This window comes from Cavia porcellus, unplaced genomic scaffold (assembly GCF_034190915.1).
Source record: "Cavia porcellus strain 051 isolate PalLab524CR breed Dunkin Hartley unplaced genomic scaffold, mCavPor4.1 scaffold_15, whole genome shotgun sequence".
In the NCBI taxonomy this organism is placed as follows: Eukaryota; Metazoa; Chordata; class Mammalia; order Rodentia; family Caviidae; genus Cavia; species Cavia porcellus.
In genome coordinates this window covers 46,804,835-46,823,661 of record NW_026947498.1, presented here as the reverse complement: position 1 = coordinate 46,823,661, position 18,827 = coordinate 46,804,835, and the positions used below count along the sequence as shown (strand labels likewise).

At 37.8% G+C, this 18,827-nt stretch overlaps 2 protein-coding genes across 4 annotated transcripts in view; one reads left to right on the top strand and one right to left on the bottom strand.

Annotated features, from left to right (window-relative positions):
• The window catches only part of Lnp1 (leukemia NUP98 fusion partner 1), a 58,715-nt gene extending 44,452 nt beyond the window's left edge, over positions 1-14,263 (bottom strand). Inside the window, exons 1-2 of one of the 2 annotated variants that reach the window (XM_063224833.1) lie at positions 13,673-14,263; positions 1,091-1,126 (exon numbers count right to left, since the gene is read on the bottom strand). In XM_063224833.1, coding sequence (XP_063080903.1) covers positions 1,103-1,126; positions 13,673-14,077 — 429 coding nt within the window. In that variant the 5' untranslated portion in view covers positions 14,078-14,263 and the 3' untranslated portion in view covers positions 1,091-1,102. Of the gene's footprint in view, positions 1-1,090; positions 1,127-13,672 lie in introns of those variants that run through there. The other variant, XM_063224832.1, reaches the window with a different exon arrangement.
• Positions 14,264-14,328: 65 nt separating this feature from the next.
• Tomm70 (translocase of outer mitochondrial membrane 70) overlaps positions 14,329-18,827 on the top strand; it is a 40,204-nt gene continuing 35,705 nt past the window's right edge. Inside the window, exon 1 of one of the 2 annotated variants that reach the window (XM_063224831.1) lies at positions 14,329-14,821. In XM_063224831.1, the coding sequence (XP_063080901.1) occupies positions 14,495-14,821 (327 nt within the window). In that variant the 5' untranslated portion in view covers positions 14,329-14,494. The remainder of the gene's footprint in view (positions 14,822-18,827) is intronic. The other variant, XM_003469247.5, reaches the window with a different exon arrangement.

Genomic DNA, 18,827 nt, shown 5'->3' with positions numbered 1-18,827 from the left:
CTTTGGGGGCTTGATAGTATGCTTTGTTAACATGTAACTCAAGTAATTCCAGGGGGAAGTTTTTTGTAGCTTATTAGCTGTTACAACCAGCCCAAAACTTTGGACTTGTTCTAACAATTGATTTAGCTTTAAAGCTCCAGGGGGTCTGCAATACTTAATAAATATAACCCACAAAATGAAAAATAATTACTTGAAGCCACTGTTGTCTGATTGGTGTTAGTGCCTGAGCTACAAAAGTGTGACCTGTAGTAGGACCATTAAGCATACTCTGGGGCAGCACTTTTCAGTGAAAGCTCTACGCGGGAGCTGAGTTGTTGATAGAAAATTGAAAGCAAACCTTTCACAATCTTGAGGGACCAAAGGATCTTTTAGATCTATCACTATCTGTGGACAATCTTGAGTAATCATAAATGGGGAAAGAAGCCCAGGTTGCAAAGCCCCCTTAGGTCAAATCATGGCATTGATCATAAGGAGGTCACAGAATAGTCTCCATTTGCCTGGTTCTGTTATGGCAAAAATAGGGGAATCCCAAGGACTTCAGAAAGGTTCTACATGTCCCTGTTGTAACTGCTCATGCACTAAGAGGTTAGCTGGTTATAATATTTCCCCTTTTAGTGGTAACTTCTCAAGCCAGATCAGCTTCAGTGTGAGCCAAATGAGAGTAAAGGGAATGACAACAGTGGTACCTATGAAAATGGTTGCTTATTTAATGAAAACCCCAAAGATTAATAGGTATATCAGTAATATAGGATTGAATGAGTGCTGTCTTCCCTCTGAGCCAGTCATAGAAAGAGCAGCTCTACTCTGGAGCACAAAAGACTGGGTACTAATGCCTACCATTTCCAGAGGGTGTTCTTCGGCAAGGCCAAATTTGAGGCTATTGTTTTCTTGCAGTAACAATAACATCTGGTCCTGTGTCCAGCAGTCCTAGCAAGGTTCTATTTTTTTTATCTGAACAGTCAGTGTATGTCAAGAGGCTGTGACGGACTAGGCCCAATGCATCACCTGATCTCTGGGGCTACCCCCCACTACTCCTCCTCCTTCTTGTTCTTTCTCTTTTTCTCCTTCTTCTTCTTCCTCTTCCTCCTCCTCTTCATCATTGTCATCTTCTTCTTTTCTTCTTCTCCTTGTAAGACAAAAGAGCACAATATGGAAAGCAGAAGAGTTGTATGATTTTCATCCCAGGAGTAAAAATTTGGATTCCCTTTCCCAGTATTAATACTTAATTTGCCCTTGATAACCTGCATCTACAATGCCTGGAATCATTGTTGTCCCTCTCAAGCATTTAATACAGATCTTCTCAAAATGAGTCCTATAGTCTTTGTTGGATCTGAAAACTCCTATGGGATCCTTTTGAGGGGTCTCTTCTTCTAACAGCTTAACTTCTCTTCTAGTAAGCACATCCAATTCTGCACTTCCCTGAGTGTCAGCGCAGAAGGAAAGATGGTTGTTTTCCCATCTGATTCAAGGCTAACACTCCTATTATTTTGCGGGCCTGGGGAGGGTTCCAGTGCGAGTTTTCAAGAGACAAGGTTGCCATCCTTATAACATTGAGAACAGCACTGATTAGCCCAATGGTTCCCCTTTTTACATTGAGGACAAAGTCCTGGGCCTGAGAAGTATTAATTAGCCCAACAGGGGATTCCCCTCAGTTTTGTCCACAATCCCTTTTTTAAGGTGGCCAGGTTTTCTACACTGAAAGCAAGTACCATTTTCTCCTCTATTAGAATGAGGCCAACTGGCAGCAGCAAAAATTCTAGCTTTATATGTTTCTGTGTTCACTAACTGACATACCTTTATGAGATCGCCCACAGCCTAAGCTTGGGCATTAATAGCTTTTATAACATCCTGGCAGTCATTCGTATTTTCACAGGCAATTTTAAGCAAAAAAAAATTAAAAAAATAAAAAGGTCTGTGTCCTGTAGATGGCTAATCTGCCTCCTGATAGTCTGCTGTAGTGGGTCAATGAATTGTACAAACGGCTCCCCTGGGCCCTGCCCAACCAGCACAAATAATCCTGAGGGAGGAGGCAAAAGTACATGCTGTGACATGAGCGTATTGTTTAAAAAATAAATATAAATAAATAAATCAATGTGCATTGTTTAAGAACCTGTTGTAGAAAGAGAGCTGGGCCTTAGCCCTCCTGGAGGCAAAGGAGCCAGACCTTCGGTGTATACTACACCAGCACCCCAGATTCACCCCCATAAGGGTCTCCTTGAGAGGACATCTCTGTGGGGGTGTGCCAGGGCATCTGGGGACATGACCACTCTTCCATTCCCACCACTCCTCCAAGCAGCAAAGAGGCAGGGAGTGAAGGCAATCATTAGATTTGTTTTGTTTTGAGCTCAGGGCTTGGGGAATCAGAGGACTCACAAAAGGCTTATTAACTTTCTGTTTAAACATTCCCAGTTAAGAGGGACCAGGGTAGTGCAAACCAGTCACCAAGCTGGCAAATGAAAACATCTTTTCATATTCCTGAGCTCTCCTCAAATTGTCTTTAACTCTATCCCATATTTCTAGGTTAAGGTATTGAGGTCAGAAAACCACAGCTGATGTTGAAGCACAAACTCTAACAGGTTAACAAGCTGCTCTTCTGTGACTGAAGGATAAGGCAGCAGCCTTCAACAGTGATGCAAAACCTTGATGTAACACCTCTGCTCTGTTATTAATGACTGCCCCACTGCTACCCTGACTGAAAGACTTCCAAAGGTGTGGAAAGCCCCTAATCAATGATCTGCTTATGATCACTGCTTCCAGTTTCACATTCCTTTGGCTTTGTCACCACTGCAGCAGATTCAGGTCCTCATTTAGGAGCCATTTGCTGGTTTGGGCCAACAAACCTTGTTAGAGAGACTAAGATGCAAAAGCCAGAGAATCTCTTTGTTGGGGCCAGACGACTTCATCAGAATGGAGTAAAACTTCACACTGACTCAAACTCCCAGATTTATTGAGGAACAACAAAGGCACAATTTTACTGGGCACAGATGTTTGTTTTAGGTAGCAAGACAGTCAAAAAAGGATGATGATACTTTGGTTGAAGAATTAACTTTTGTCTGATTATCCCCTAAGGAGCTTCCTGTTTTCCGCTTAAGGCCCATTTCTGCTCAGATTGGCAAACATTCCATCTTCAAGACATTTCAGCTCCTCAGGGTGAGCAGTCTGCCCATTACCACCACCACCACTCACTAACCCAGCGGACATTACCCACTGGATGTCACAAGGAACTCTACCTAGGCTCGACTGGATTTTTTAAAAGGTAAAACAACAGGGGGCTGGGGATTTAGCTCAGCGGCATAAACGCCTGCCTTGCAAGCAGGCAGTCGTGAGTTCGATCCCTGGTACCGATAAAAACGAAAAAGCCAAAAAAAAAAAAAAAAAAAAAGGTAAAACAACAGTCAATGGAAGAAAATGTTTTCAATAAATGGTTCTGGAGCAACTGGACATTCAGCGTTTAAAAATGAAATTTGGCCTATATGTCATTCTTTATATAAAAAATTAACTGAGGGGGCTGGGGATATAGCTCAGCAGCATAAGTGCCTGCCTGGAAAGTGCAAGGTCCTGAATTACTGGTACAAAAATAAAAAATAAAAAAAGTAAAATGCTAAAAAATTTTTAACTGAAATGGATTATAGACTTCCATGTAAATTATAAAACTTTGAGGGGGTAAACGCAGAGGAAAAATCGCTGGGATTAAAAAAATATATATTAGGCAGAGTTCTTAGGCTTCACACCAAAGCAAAATCCAAAATAGGAAAAAAATGATAAATTAACTCTTACTGAAATAAAAACCTTTGCTCTGTAAAATTAAATCACAAGATAAAATATTGGGAAAATACTTCTAAACTATATATCCAACAAAGGACTATTGTCTTGAATACATAAAGAATGTTCAAATTTGACATTATAAGAAAAAATACAATTAGAAAATGAGGAAAAGATATGAAAAACATTTCACTAAAAATGATATATAGATAGAAATAAGTACATGAAAAGATCATTAGCTATAAGGAAAAGGCAAATCAAAACCATAATGTATTATCACTTACAAAGCTGTCAATAAGCTAAGATGAAAGAAACTTTTTGCAAGTGTTAATATCTTATGGCCAGCCCTCTCCTGGGTTCTTGTACTGAGGGCTATGAAGAAAAAAAATGTGACAGGACAGCAAGCAGGAGTGAACAATACCAGGTATGGATTCTTTTAGAAAGAACAAAGAAAAGCTGTTGCTGGAAGAGGGGTGCAAGGTAGCACCTAAATCTGGAAACTTACATACAACTTTTGAATGTGGAGGGCAGATAAAGGGGCACGGGACTTGTGAAAACACAAGTTTGCTGTGCTTTTCTGGGCTTCTTGTCTTCAGAAGATTTTATTAGCCCTTTGTCTTCTGCACTCTAATTTCCCTGAAAGATTATCACACTTTACATATAGTTTACTTGTCCCTTTATCTACTGTCTCAATGGGAATAGGAAGCAAGTAAGCTGGAACACACATACTTTTTTAAAAAATGAAAAGTAGTAACAGTAACTTTGGGAAATGGTTTGCCAATTTCTTCTACAACTAAAAATGTATCTGTCGTATGTAGCAATTGAACAATTAGGTATTTGAGCAACTGAACAATTAGGCATTTATCTCAGATAGATAAATACTTATATTCATGAAAAACATCTTTACATAAATGTATAGACTTGATACATTCAATCAACCTGAGTTGATTACAAGAAATTAAACAAATTGAGAAGGGTCTCAAAAGTAACTTTATAATAATATAAATGAAAATACAATTCTATAATTATGTAAGTAAAATACTGTATAACCTTCTTTATCACAATACTAGAGATTTAAGATCATATTAGTGGTTCCCATATGTTAAGGATCAGAGAAAAGGGATTATGACAATTTACAATTTAACTTGAGAGAAATTTTAGTTATATATCAGCTCTGTACTTTAATTATGGCAGTAGATACTGCAAGGAACTACACACACAAAAAGGGTAACTAATTTAATTTTACATAACTAGTGAAATCTGAAAAAGTTTTATGGACTAAATAGATATCAAATTCCTAATTTTGATATAGAACATAGTTGTGCAAGTCACCAACACTGGGACAGGTGTGTTAAAAGGTGCATGAAAATTTCACATACATTTATGTGCAACTTCTCGTTGATTGATCATTTAATAATAGAAATGAAAAAATAAGCTAGATGACAAAAACAATAACATTAATTGCAATTAGTGAAAAATCAGAAAATAACACAAATGGCATACAAACCTATTTACAGAATTAATCACACAAAACTATGTAAATCTAGGAAAAGAATTAACCAAGCAGATATAACACTCCAAATAGCCATAATCAGAAAAGAACTTCACAACACATCACAATCAAAATTCCAAAAGGCCAACACAAGGAAGGAATCTTAAATGCTGTTGGAAAAAAGAAAACCAACAAACCTCTTATACAGGTAAATCTATTATAAGTATAGTAGACTTCTCTACACAAACCCAAAGACTAGAAAAGCTCACAGTAAGGTGTTCCAATGCCCCCTCCAAAAATTTTCCAACCCAAACAGGCACAGCCTACAAAATTCTCAAAACTGATGAAGAAGTTCTTCCTATAACAAACAGCAAAGTAGGAAATTCATGACCACCCAACAGCACTCAAAAAAATTCATAATTAGCCAGGCATGGTAGGCATGTCTATAATCCCAGCACTAGAGAGGCTGAGATAGGAGAATCACCACATGTCTGAGGCCAGCCTGGGCTACACAGTGAGTTCAAGGCCAGCCTAGGCAACATAACAAGACTCTGCCTCAAAATAAAAAATTGACAAAGATATCCTAGAGACAATGAAACCACAATGCCATACAGTCTAATAGAATGAATATATCAGCACAGTGAACAGTTAAGCAGAAGGGAAATCAAAAGGAAGTCAGCAACAAGAAAATAATACAAAGACAGAAATAAGTCAGTATCTTTCTGTAATAACTTTCAATGTGAATGAAAAGACACAGATTTGCGGAATGGACTAAGAAACAAAAATATTATGCTGTATAGAAGAAATATATTTAATCCAAAAATATCTCACAGACTAAAAATCAAAGGATGGAAACCAATCACAATATTTCATGTAACAAGAACCCCAAAGTAAGCAGGCGCAGATATCCTATCTTCAGACAATGTGGACTTCAAGCCAAAACTGATCAGAAGAGGCAAAGAAGGTCACTATATATTGGTTAAAGGAACTGAACAAGAGAAAACATTTATAAACACACATGCGACAAGTATCAGCACACTTGACCTTATAAATCAAACACTAATGCATAAGAGATCAGATATACAATGGTAACATCATCAGAGAAAGAGCCTCTCTGAGACGTGCTATCCAGACATTGGAATATAGCAACATGAGGAAGACAAGAAGGAGGGAAATGGGTTCCTTAGACCAAGGAAGGATCTGAAGTGAGAACTGAAGTGTAAAAGGAGAGTGAAGAGAGGACCTTCAGTGAAGGAGGCAGCAGGCAGCACTTTCTCTGAGTCAGGACTCACTTCATGGGAGTAGTTCACACCGCTAGACACACAGTGAACACTCGCAATGCTAGATGTCTCCACAGAGAGATGCAATAGTGCAACAGAGGAGTGGATGCCATGGGCTGCACTGGCTGGTGAGACCAGATTTGGCTGTCCCATGGGAAACGGTGACTGGCCAGGAACCATCTTGGAGGGTGAAAATTAAGCTCAGACTTTAGAACAAATGATGGGCCCAATTAGCAGCACAAATCTGAGGTCAACGCTGCAGAAGGTATGCTGACTGCTACAGGACAAATAGGTCTGGTGCCAACCTAACAGCCAAAAACCAGCCTGAACTTCAGGGGAAATAAAGGTGCAGCTTCTGAGATTATCCACTACCCAGCTATAAAACTACTGCTGGGGGGCTGGGATAAATCAACATGGATCAGGATTCTGTCTACACACACTGTCCACCAGTGACAATAGAAACAAACCTTGAAATGGACATTTCTCTCTCTCTCTCTCTCTCTCTCTCTCTCTCTCTCTCTCTCTCTGTGTGTGTGTGTGTGTGTGTGTGTGTGTGTCTGTCTCTCTCTCTTGCTTTCTTGTTTGATCTTGTTTTTATATGAGTGTTATAGTGGTTTCCAGGGGTTTGTTGTGATTATTCTGTTCTGTTCCTCCCATGATTTCTTCCTTCTGTTTTTCCCTCCTGTCTTTTGTGCCAGTTTCCCAAAGTTTGTGGGGTACTTTCTCTTCCAGCCTTACTTCTAATTCCTTCCTCTTTTCATATTTTCTCTATTTTCTTCCCCTAACTCCCACTGAATTTTCTCCCCACAGGATAAAATTGGCACAATGAGAACTTATTTACTGCATGCAACTTACAAGCCTAGTTCTTATGGTTAAAGGTGGCAAATTAATTGTTGTGTCAGTTTGTCATTTTTGAAGCTGTGTTTGATGCTATTTTCATTGCTCATTGTACCACTTTACCCAAAGTGACATAATTATTCTAACCAGCTGTTCTTCCTGGTATGGTAAGACTGAGATTGCCTAAGGGTCAAAGAAAATACTGTGGGCTAGTTCCAAACAACCAGTGGCTAGGCCAAGAAGGCAGCAACTTCTCATCCCAGACAAAGTGAAGAGGTAGGATCTGGCAGCAGAGTCAATGAAAAACCCAAAATCCAGCTACACCTGGAAGACACCTCAGAGAAGTAGTCATTTCCTAAGGATTCTAATTACCAGCAAGAAAGCAACTCATTATAAGCAATTTACAAGCACCAACCCAGAAAACAGACTTTAAAAAAACCTAAAATTCAATAGAAAATAAGAAGAAACTTTAACAAGATGCAAACCCAGACATCTAGTTCACCAAAGGCACACCCAGAAGACAGTGAGAGGGGACAACATGAAAACAAATCAGCTGGCCTCTCTGAAATGGTAACAGCAAAGCAAATTAATGAGGCTTTAGGAAAAAAATCTCATCTGAATAATTTGTGAAATAACTACAGCAATGTTGACCACAACAACAACAACAAAAAATCCTCAGTAACCCTAGTGCAGACACAGATTTTTAAAAATTCCTATTTTTAAAAAAAATTCCATCATTTTCCTAAATGATGGAAACCATGAATGCCTAACAAAGGAAAGAAATGGAGTCCATAAAACACATTCAAGCAGATTTATCTAAACACCTAAAAATTCCACTGAAAGTATCTAGAGCAGAATAAACCAATGAAGGAACAGCATCTCAGACATAGAAGACACACTTGTAATTAGCGACCATGAAAAGAAAGATTTCTAAAAATAGTAAAGGACCATAAGAAATAAATCCAGGAGGTCCTAGATGATGGAAAGAAGAATAACATAGGATTGGGTGGAGTCAATGAAAAAGCAGATGATAGTGCAAATGAGATTTTAAAAAGAAACCTATACACAGATGCATGGCAAAAAACTTCCCTGGCATAAAAAAGATTTGACATTCAGATAAGTGAGGCAACAGAACTCCAATTAGCAATCAAATATATAATCAGGCATATCACAGTCAAGTTTTAAGAAATTCAACTCAAGCATACAATATTAAAAACTGTTAGAGAAAAGAAACAAATCACTTATAAAGGAAAGCCAAATCAGAATTACAGCTCACTTCTCAATACAAACCGTCAAGTCAATGAGACTTGACCACAGAAAGAAAACAACCTCCAACTTAGATTGAAGTGCCTTGCAAAGCTATCTTTCAATTGGTGGAGAAATAAGATAGTTCTATGCAAAAAGTCCATGAGGAAATTCATGAACATTAAACCAGCACTTCAAAATGTTTTGAAGACCATTCTAGAAAGAAGTAACAAGGACTACAGCTCCATAAACCCAAACAAAAGGAATCCATAAGGCAAGGCAAACACAGGGATAAAAAATAGGAAGCCAACAACAAGAAAATAATAAGACAAGAATAACTCAATACATATTAGCTATAACTATCAAAGTTAGTGGTCTCAATTTACAATCAAAATAAACAGACTGGCATTGTGGATGAACAAGGAGATCCAACAATAAGCTGCAACAAGAAACATACTTAATTCAAAAAGAAATTTATAGACTGAAAGTCAAAAGATGGAAAACAATATTCCATGGGACAGGAATCCAGAAAAAGTAGCTATTCTATTTGCAGACAAAGTGAATTTCAAGCCAAGACTGATTAAGGGAGATAAAGAAGGTCACTACATCATTGTAAAGGGAACAATCCAAGAGGAAGAGATAACAATCATAAATATATATGCAATAAATACCAGTGAACCCAACTAATATAAAACATATTAACAGGTATGAAAAATCAAATAAGCACTAATACGATTGTGTTGGGGGATCTCAATACCCCACTGTCACAAAAAGACAGATGAACTAGACAAAAAATCAATCATTTATTGCTGGCTGCTGGCTAGGTCCGTTCTCAGTTCCTAGAGTTCCTTTCCCTGTGTAGTTTGCTACTGCACAAACAGTATAAAAAATCTTTTTTAACCTCTTTTTAAGCATTCACTTGATTAGTTCAAGTATACTCAGGATAATGTTTTGATCCTGAATGCTATACAAATCCATTCACAAGCTGAATGCTACTAAGTAACCTCTGTTGGTATGAGCAGAGAATACCCTGTCAAGCACAGACAACAGCAGCTAGCTATAAAATCTTCTTTGGCAACAAAATATCAGATAGATAGGCAGAGATTTGTCATCTGTATCTATATCATATATATATAAACTTTTAACTTACCATATTTTGGAGTGTTTGTGAAGCAGAAATAAACAACCAGAACACAGAGACAGACACTTTTTTGGCTTTATGGTTTTTTGTAATTTAACAAAATTGGGTCTCCATCTCTTTGTTGTAATTGGAGCTATTTTCCATTTCTTGGGGGGAAAAAACAGCAAAAAGCAAAGATAGAAAAGCAAATCCTAGAAGTTCTCATGGTCAAATCTAGACTAACCTACAGACCAGGAGTATATAACTAGGACTACCAGCCAGAGATGGAAAATGGTGTCCTTTTTGGACAGATGCTTGGCCCATCACTTAGTGATGGAATAGCAAGTATTTTTATGCAAGAAAAGAAAAAGAAGTACGTTTTTTTCCAGGCAGACACCATTAGACTATAATGAGCAAAGTGCAGATTGGATCTTAGTCCACACTTTTCCCAACATTCTTGTGCAGAGCACAATAAGCATATATCTTTATGCATGTAATATCTTCAGAAATTAAAATGCAAGGTGACATTTCTACATTTGAAAATGACACAAATCTTGTGGGTAGCAAGTTGATGAGAATGGAAAAAGCTTATAAATTTATGTGAGTGGGCAGAAAGGTAGCAAAAGGGTGCATAAAATATATGTATGAGCTATCAATCACAGTGAAAAAATGAACTAGAGTTATTATATATTGTTCCCTGAAGATAAATGCAGAAGCTTCTTGTGACAGCAAAAAGAATAGTCATTAGATTGAATCATGACATGACATTCCCCCAAGGAGCAAAGCAATAGCACCCACTCAACCGATGCTTTAAGAGAAGTTGAATAAGAAAGCATCAGAATTGGGGGAAAAATTAACAGCATGAAGGCTCAGAGAATAACAGAGCTTCCATATTAAAAAAAAAAAAAGGTGAGATACAAAGCATAAACAAGGTAGATCCATTAGAAGCAAATGCAATTGTACATGTAAGGAGCAGTGATTACAGCATACTAGCGACTGGACATTGTACAAATAAAATACTTCTATCACAAGAAGTCCTATTGGATAGCACCAATCTAGAGACATGTTAGGCATAAATGAATCAAGACAGTCTAACCTCCTGAAAGTCAGGAAAACAAGATTTTTAGGAAAATAGTATCACATAAAAGTATATGGAAGGGTCTTCCCATGAGCCAGGCTCCTCTATGGAGATCAGGAAGAGACTCAGCAAGAAGACTGAACCACACCTTCCTGTGAGCCAGCCAGTGCTCAGGCTGGGATACCAGAAGAGCATATACTTCCTTCCCCCATAAGCAACTGGCTGATTTAGAGGACTCAGGTTGAGATCATAGCAATTGAGGTGAAAGGAATAGCTTGAAACTTGTATTGTTTGATTGACTTTGCAGAGCTGGGGCTGATGGTCTTGGCATCTATTTGGAAGATGGCAGTGTATACCGTGGCACCTGTGGGGGACTTCTTTTGCCTTATTTCTGAAATCCAATGTTTTGTTCCATTTTACAGTTTTGGTTTATTCCGGTATCTGGTAGCCAGAACAACAATTTTGAGGATAACAATATTCAGGATAACAACCATTATTAATTTTCTATCACTTTGTTTCGAAAACCTATACAACTATTGTTGTTTTCTGTTATTGTTTTCTGTTTTGTTTTGTTGTTGTCTTTTTAGGTTTGCTGCTTGATTTTTTTCCTTAAAATAAAATAAAAAGGGTATGAAAGAACAAAACAACAAAGAATTTAGTGCCTGCTCGGACAATTTCAAACTAATTATAATAGGTTACAATAGATTATAGATGTAAATGCATGATGCATTAGTAGAGGTAACAGATATAGATAATTCATCCCAGTAATTTTTCAAGTACAAGAAACAGAATGAAAACCTAAAACAGAATTGACCTAAAGCTGTGTATGTAAGTCCTTCATAACAGCATGTTTGTAGATTGGAAAGTCTAGACAGTAGAAATGAACTATCTAACAACTCTATCAATCTGAAAGCCTCATGCAGCAATCGGGATTAAGGAGGTACAATCATACAATTTAAAAGTCAGAAAACAGAGTTGCCCTCAGTGACATCGCAGCTCAGTGATTAAAATCTAGAATAAGAACTCAAGTCTTCTTAATCTCAGTCCAAAGACTTTTTAGCTTACTGAAATGCCTCCTTAAATACACAGCAAACAAGAGGTGAAGTTGCTTCTTTTGATTTCCATTAATCTATTTTAAAAAAATTCATATTACCATATTTTACCTTCCTCCTTTAATATTTAGAAAAATAAAGAACTAAGTATTGTCTATTATCTTGTAACAAACAACAAAGAACTTTGAGTATTATCTCATTAAATCTTTACTACAACATGAGAGATGTGTGTTTTCACCACTTCATAAGTATGCATCAAGTCAGTAAAATCATAAAACTGGGAAATGACTTTCTTATTTCTGCGCTACAATACAATAAAAATTGGCAAATGAAAAAGAGAATAGAAGAAAAGAGACAAACAAACTAAGAAATGGCATTTTAGGGTCTGGGGATTTAGCTCAGCGGCATAAGCAAGTACCGTTAAAAAAAAAGAGAAAGAAATGGCATTTTAAAAAAATACAAAAGTAACAAAATTGATTTTTTTTTTTTTTTGTTTTTTCATTTTTATCGGTACCAGGGATCGAACTCACGACTGCCTGCTTTCAAGGCAGGTGCTTATGCCGCTGAGCTAAACCTCCAGCCCCAACAAAATTGATTTATAAATATAAATCCTAAAAAAAACCAAACAAAATAAAACCTTTAAATAAATATTTGTTAGTATAACAAATGTTTCAAGAAACTAACAAACTTCCATTGTCATTGGAGAGGGGAACCATGCGACTGGAAGAAAACATTTCACAGAAAAAATCCTGTTACTTTTAGATTTGAACCATAACAATCTATTGGCTATTTCCAATAAATAAGCAATACTTCTTTTTAAACGTTTTAGATCCTTCCAGTAGTTTAGAATTACCACCATATGGTCCTCCATAATGCCACAGATAAAATGAAATTTCAGGAAAGAAAAATCCTAATTTCCTATTCTGAAAAGGGAAAGTCAAGATTATAAGGAACAGGAGAATTATTTAGGGTTTAAGGTACAGAGGAAAGTGACTGGCTGCAACAATCACTATTTCATCAGTTCAATTTCACAGCTATTATCCATTTTTCTTACTTTGTTACTAAGCAATCCTATTGCTTGAAAGCAATTTACTAGTAGAAACCTGTGTAAAGTAAGAGAAAATCGTGAAACTTGTTCAAATTACCCCATTCTGTTTTAATCAGTCCATTTTGTTGCAACGTAATAAATTAACTTCTTTCTACGTCCATGCAGTGTTACTATGATTTTGAAAATCCTCATTGAATTTAAAAGACAAACTTCTATAGAATTGTAATGAGTCTGCAAACCAATATATGTGAAATAAGGAGTTACATTTTGTATTCTCACTTATTATTTCTTGTCCTTTCGTGAACATATTGTGAATTCCAAATATTTCACAAGGGTAATTTTCATATTTTAAGCGACCTGATACAGGCACAGAGATTTAGCTCAGCGGCACAAGCGCCTGCTTGGCAAGCGTGAGATGATGAGTTCAATCCCCAGAATCCGCCCCCTAAAAAGATATCTGGTACAAAGCATGGGGCAAAGACTTGATTGACAAGCTATTAGAAATATAAAACCTATAAATTGAAATTATATAGTTTCAGATTACAATGAAACCAGCTGAAGACAAATGCTACAAAGCAAGCATTGTGTTGGCATAGCAGGACGCTGAAACAAGAATTCTGACAGGGTCGGATAGGCTGGAGTATCAGGTGGAATCCAGCTCCACTTACAAATACGTAAAGGAAAGTTGGAAGCAGGCAGGAACGCTGAAGCTTCATATTTCGGACCACTAAGTTCCAAAACATCCTAATGACACATACTTTCAAAACTGATGCAGATGGAGACTGCACATATCCGGGTTCATCTCTTTCCTCCGAAATCAATACAGCTTCACACTTTTCCACTGAGTCAACACTCTCCTCCTGCCCTCCTAACCTCAAATCCGTCCAGAGTAAATTCTGACTACGGGCCAGACAGGAAGATAATTGATAAAGCAGGCTATATTCAATATTCAGTTCTTTTTCTGACATATAAAACGCAGAAAGATAAGGGCACCGAGGTCCAAGCTGAACAACGTAACGGGAACTGGAAAATGTAGTCTCCAATCTACCTAGGCGGGTCACCATCCCCGCCAGCCAACAACCTACGCAGTTCCTCTGCCACTCCCGCCGATTCTCAGCGCGCGTTTTCCCTCTATTCTGATCCACTGCGCAAACATGCTGCATACGCGCCTATCCTGCTTCCCCCGAATGGCAATACAGCCACCTGTCCGTTCCTCCTAAAAGGGAAACGACGACAACTGGTACCGTGGGAAGCGCAAGACCCCGCAAGCGATTATCACAAACAGCCCCAAGAAAAAAGCCAAGGGAAAGGGGTTGCCACCAAGCCACTGTCACCAGGTCCCTTAACCCGGAAGTGACTCTCCCTACAGTTGAGAGGGGAGGAGTCTGACGTCCAGATCTGTCCCGTCATGCCCTGGGCTTCCGGTGACCTCTGGCCTTTTTCTGCAGTCCTCTTCCTTTGCCTAACGTGCTCTCTCCTTGCTTGCTTTCCTTCTTTCCGTACGGTGTGTGTCTTTACACGCTACCTGCTGACTGTGGCGCCTGTGACTGGTAAAGAGGAGGTAGCAGAGGACATTCGTCATGGCCGCCTCTAAGCCAGTGGAGGCGGCCGCGGTCGTAGCGGCTGCGCCCAGCTCCGGGAGTGGAGTGGGCGGAGGCGGCGGGACTGCGGGACCCGGGACTGGGGGCCTACCGCGATGGCAGCTGGCGCTGGCTGTCGGGGCGCCCCTGCTGCTGGGCGCGGGAGCGGTGTACCTGTGGAGCCGCCAGCGGCGGCGCCGGGAGGCCGGAGGCAGGGGCGACGCCACCGGTTTGAAGCGCAACAGCGAGCGGAAGACCCCGGAGGGCAGGGCCAGCCCAGCCCTGGGCAGCGGACATCCAGAAGGCTCCGGCGCCCACCTGGAAATGGTGAGAAGTGGCCCCGGGCCAAAGAAGTGAAACTGAGTGGATGCAGCTTTTCCTTGATGGGTTGTGCTGGTGAGGGGTCTTCCCATCTGTCCATAACTGCCAAATGGCCGCGCACAAGTTTAAGGAGACTAATTTCTGTGTGCCTCAGTAGGAGATGGAGTAGCTGGCGGGGACGGGTTAGCAGTGTTGTTTGACAGTTTCTTCTAGGTTTTAGGAAAACCTTTTGCTTCTCTTTTAAGTGACACAGCATTTATATCTAGAGTAACAAGTACAGGAACGTTTGCACATGTAATGGTCATTTAATTAGCAAGCGAAGAATCTATGGGAGTAAATTTTGAAAATTTTTGGCCAAAACCAGGAAATATGGCTAACAAAAGTTGTCTGATGTTAGACAAGATTGGAGTCTGGTGAACTGTTTTGTATGATTTTGTCGAACTATTAAATCCTTTTGATATCTGACAGCTGTACAGGTAATTGTTTTAGCTGGTTAACACTACTGCGATTGAGGTGGAGTATTTTATTGAGTCTATAATTATAGTGATAGTATCCGAATAAAGTTTGGAAAAAACTTGATTCCCGGTCGCGTATACATGTAATTAGTATTAGTACATATGCAAGCTTACATACACACATTCATTTCTACACGTTTTTGCAAAGTTTAGTGTTAGAGGTTAGTGCCCACCAGTGTGTGAGGCATGTGCTCGACCATTGTAAAGCAGTATGACTTTATCTGTGGGAAAGTAAAACATGGCCTGTTTTCAATCAGAAAAGATGTATGTATCACAATAACGTAAAGAACCCATGGGCCATGAAAACTAGGGAGGTGTCATTTTATATTGGACTCTCCAACTTTGTTACTTTGGGAACGTGATTATTACTCCGCGCTTTACTGCCATCCCTGTTGAATAAGAGGATTAAAATGTTAGACCTCTTCTATTTCATTCAGGACTAAAAACTGATGACTCTGAGTGCTGTTAGTGAAGGTGGTTATCAGGAGAGTTACCACAAGTCTTTCATATATGAAATTCACTACTCAATTCCTATGTTACTTTTAATTTTACTCATAAAATGAAAAGTACATAAAAGTATTCAGTTCTGCAACAATCATTAAAAACAGATTGTGTGTATAAAAATATTTTTAACATTTCATTGATGTTTCAACCATTCTAACTTATCCTAGAAGATCTGTACCATTAGTATTTGATAGAATTTAGCAAATTGCTTTTATTCACTTGATTGCTAAAACTCAGACCTTTAAGAGTGAATTCTTTGGGCTGGGGATTTAGCTCCGAGGCATAAGCAACTGCCTGGCGAGCTCGAGGTCATGAGTACCTCTATATTCTTACAAAAAAAAAAAAAAAGAGTGAATCCTTTGTGTAACTGCAGTGCCTCTAAAGTGATGTTTATATAATCTGAAATAAAACTGAGCAAAGCATATTCTTATCGCATTGTTCACCCTGTGGAATCCTTGGGTTTGCACTGAAAACTTTCTAGATTATTTTTTAATGAAATGTCTTGGTTATTTTTAATGGAAATACTTTAACTTTGATATCCAGTATATATATTTAAATGCCTATTTTTGTATTTTAAAGTCTAGTGCTTAGAGTTATTAGACTGTCTAAATATAACTGCCACTAATTGTAATTTAGTATCCGTGGTTAGAAAACTTGCTTTGTGTTTGAGCAGTAGCCTTTAAATTGGCAACTTTGTTGGGCTTCTGCTAAATAACAAAGCATTTGTTTCAACTGATGGAAAACTGGCTGAATTCTATTGCCCTAACAGTTATTTCTCCGCCTGAGCAATAGCTGTAATTTTTAAGTAAATGAAAGAGTAGACTAATATTATCAGTAAGTGTCCAGTAGGAGCAAGAGAAAATTTGTGGATTTTGTGTGCTGGCTTATGTTTGCATCTAATATGTTTGCATCATCTAGTCTAATATGAACTAGTGAAATTTCTGGACTCTTGTCTAATGGATTTGAAATTTTCATGACCAATATAAAATTTATTCAGTTACCTTTTTTCTGGAATAGCAAAAACTTACAAAGCAAATATAAAGACTATTAATATATTTTAATTAACAGGAATGTCAGCTTATTAAAGAAAAGCATCTAATTACAGTTAGTAGTGTATGACACTGAAGTATTAAATCATGTTTCATTTTAGGTCATTGACATATGGTGTGCAATTTTTCTTCAGTAATTTTTTAACTTGAATAATAGTTTTTCAAAATTATAAGTTATTTGAAGATAATTTTATATGTAGTAATTCTTAATCTGTGGATTTCAGTTGTATAATAAGGGGTTACCAAATATTCCAGCTATGTATCCTAGTTCTGCAGATGTCTTAAATATTTTCCCCCAATAATTTGTGATTTTGAGTGTTATCAAATTTTTTTTTTGAACAGCCTTGGTATTCGAGAGTGTTATCAAATTTATGATAACTTTTATTCAGTTTTTTTTCATGTGGTGATAAAAAATATAATGATTTTTATGTTTGGGGTTTTTACCATTACATAAGTGTTGTCACACATAAAACGGTTAAGAACCACCAATCTAAGCCAGTTCTCTAGACTAGGAAAGATGTACCTAAACATTTTATAAAGGGATCAAGAAATGAGTAACTTGCTGTTTGTCTTTTTCCTGGAAATAAACCCATTCTCTTTCCCCCACATAAATGTTTCTAGTTAGTCTGGGTCACCAGGGACATTTTTATGTAATTAAATTTAGTGAATACTTTTTAATCTTTATCCTATGCCATTATTTCACATTTTCCTGCTAATATTTTAAGTTCTCCTCTTCCTAAGATGGGTATGTTTTCCTTATTTAAACATAGACACACACACACACACACACACACACACACAAACACACACACACAGTCGATTGATCAATCGATCGATAGATAGATCCTGAATCCTCCCTCATTGATGTGTAGTTTTCTTTCTAATGTGTTTCTCTGCTTTTTCCTTTTAGTGACTATCACAGTTCTATCAAAAGTTTTTTCTTTTTCCTTTTTCTTCTTGATACTGGAGTTTGAACCCAAGGAGTAACTGAGCTATATCTTTCATTTGTTTGGTTGTTTTTGTTTTGTCCTGTTTTACTGGCACAGGATCTTACTAAGTTGCCCAGGCAAGCCTCAAACTTCTGATCCTCCTGCCTCAGCCTTGAAAGTAGCTGGGATTACATGAACCACCAGACCCAAATATATGTAAGCATTCTTTTATGTTGCATACATTTCCTGGATATTGTTTCCCCACTAGCAACTTCATTTACATATATAAATTGATGGCACCCTAATTTTGTATCTCTAGCCTAGACCTCTCATGAGGCCTAGGAAATTAAAGGGAGTTTAAAGGAAATTTTCATTACTTCATAAATATTTCAGTTTCTTCTTTTTTCCTAAAAACACCTTTTGTTAATTAATAGACTCATTAACTTTTAAGGCCAACACCTTTGGTGTTATCCCTATGTCTTTGTTATTTCATGTTTTCTTCCATCCAATCTAGATTATCTGTGTCTAGATTATATAACGAACATGTTAAATAGCTAACTGTTTCATTTCCAGTGCTATCATTTGTCAACTGAATAACAGCAGTTGTCTTTTTTGCAGTCTAGCCATGGGTTCTCCATCTATAGATTCAATCAGAACTAAAAATATTCAGAAAAACATTGCAGATGTAATGAACATAAGCAGATTTTTTCCTGTCATTGTTTCCTAAACAATACAGTAAAACAGTGATTAATATAGCACTTTCATTGTATTAAGTATTATAAGTAATCATGTAGAGATGATTTAAAATACACTGGAGGAGCATAGTGGCATATACCTGTAGTTCCAGCTACTTGGTAGGCCAAGGCAGTAGAATCTCTTCAGCACATTAATTTGAGCATCATAGACCCTGTTTCAAATATCTCTCTCTTTTTTTTTTTTTTTTTTTTTTTTTTTAGTGCCAGGGATCAAATTCAGGACCTCATGTTTGCCAAGCAGACACTTACACCGCTGAGAT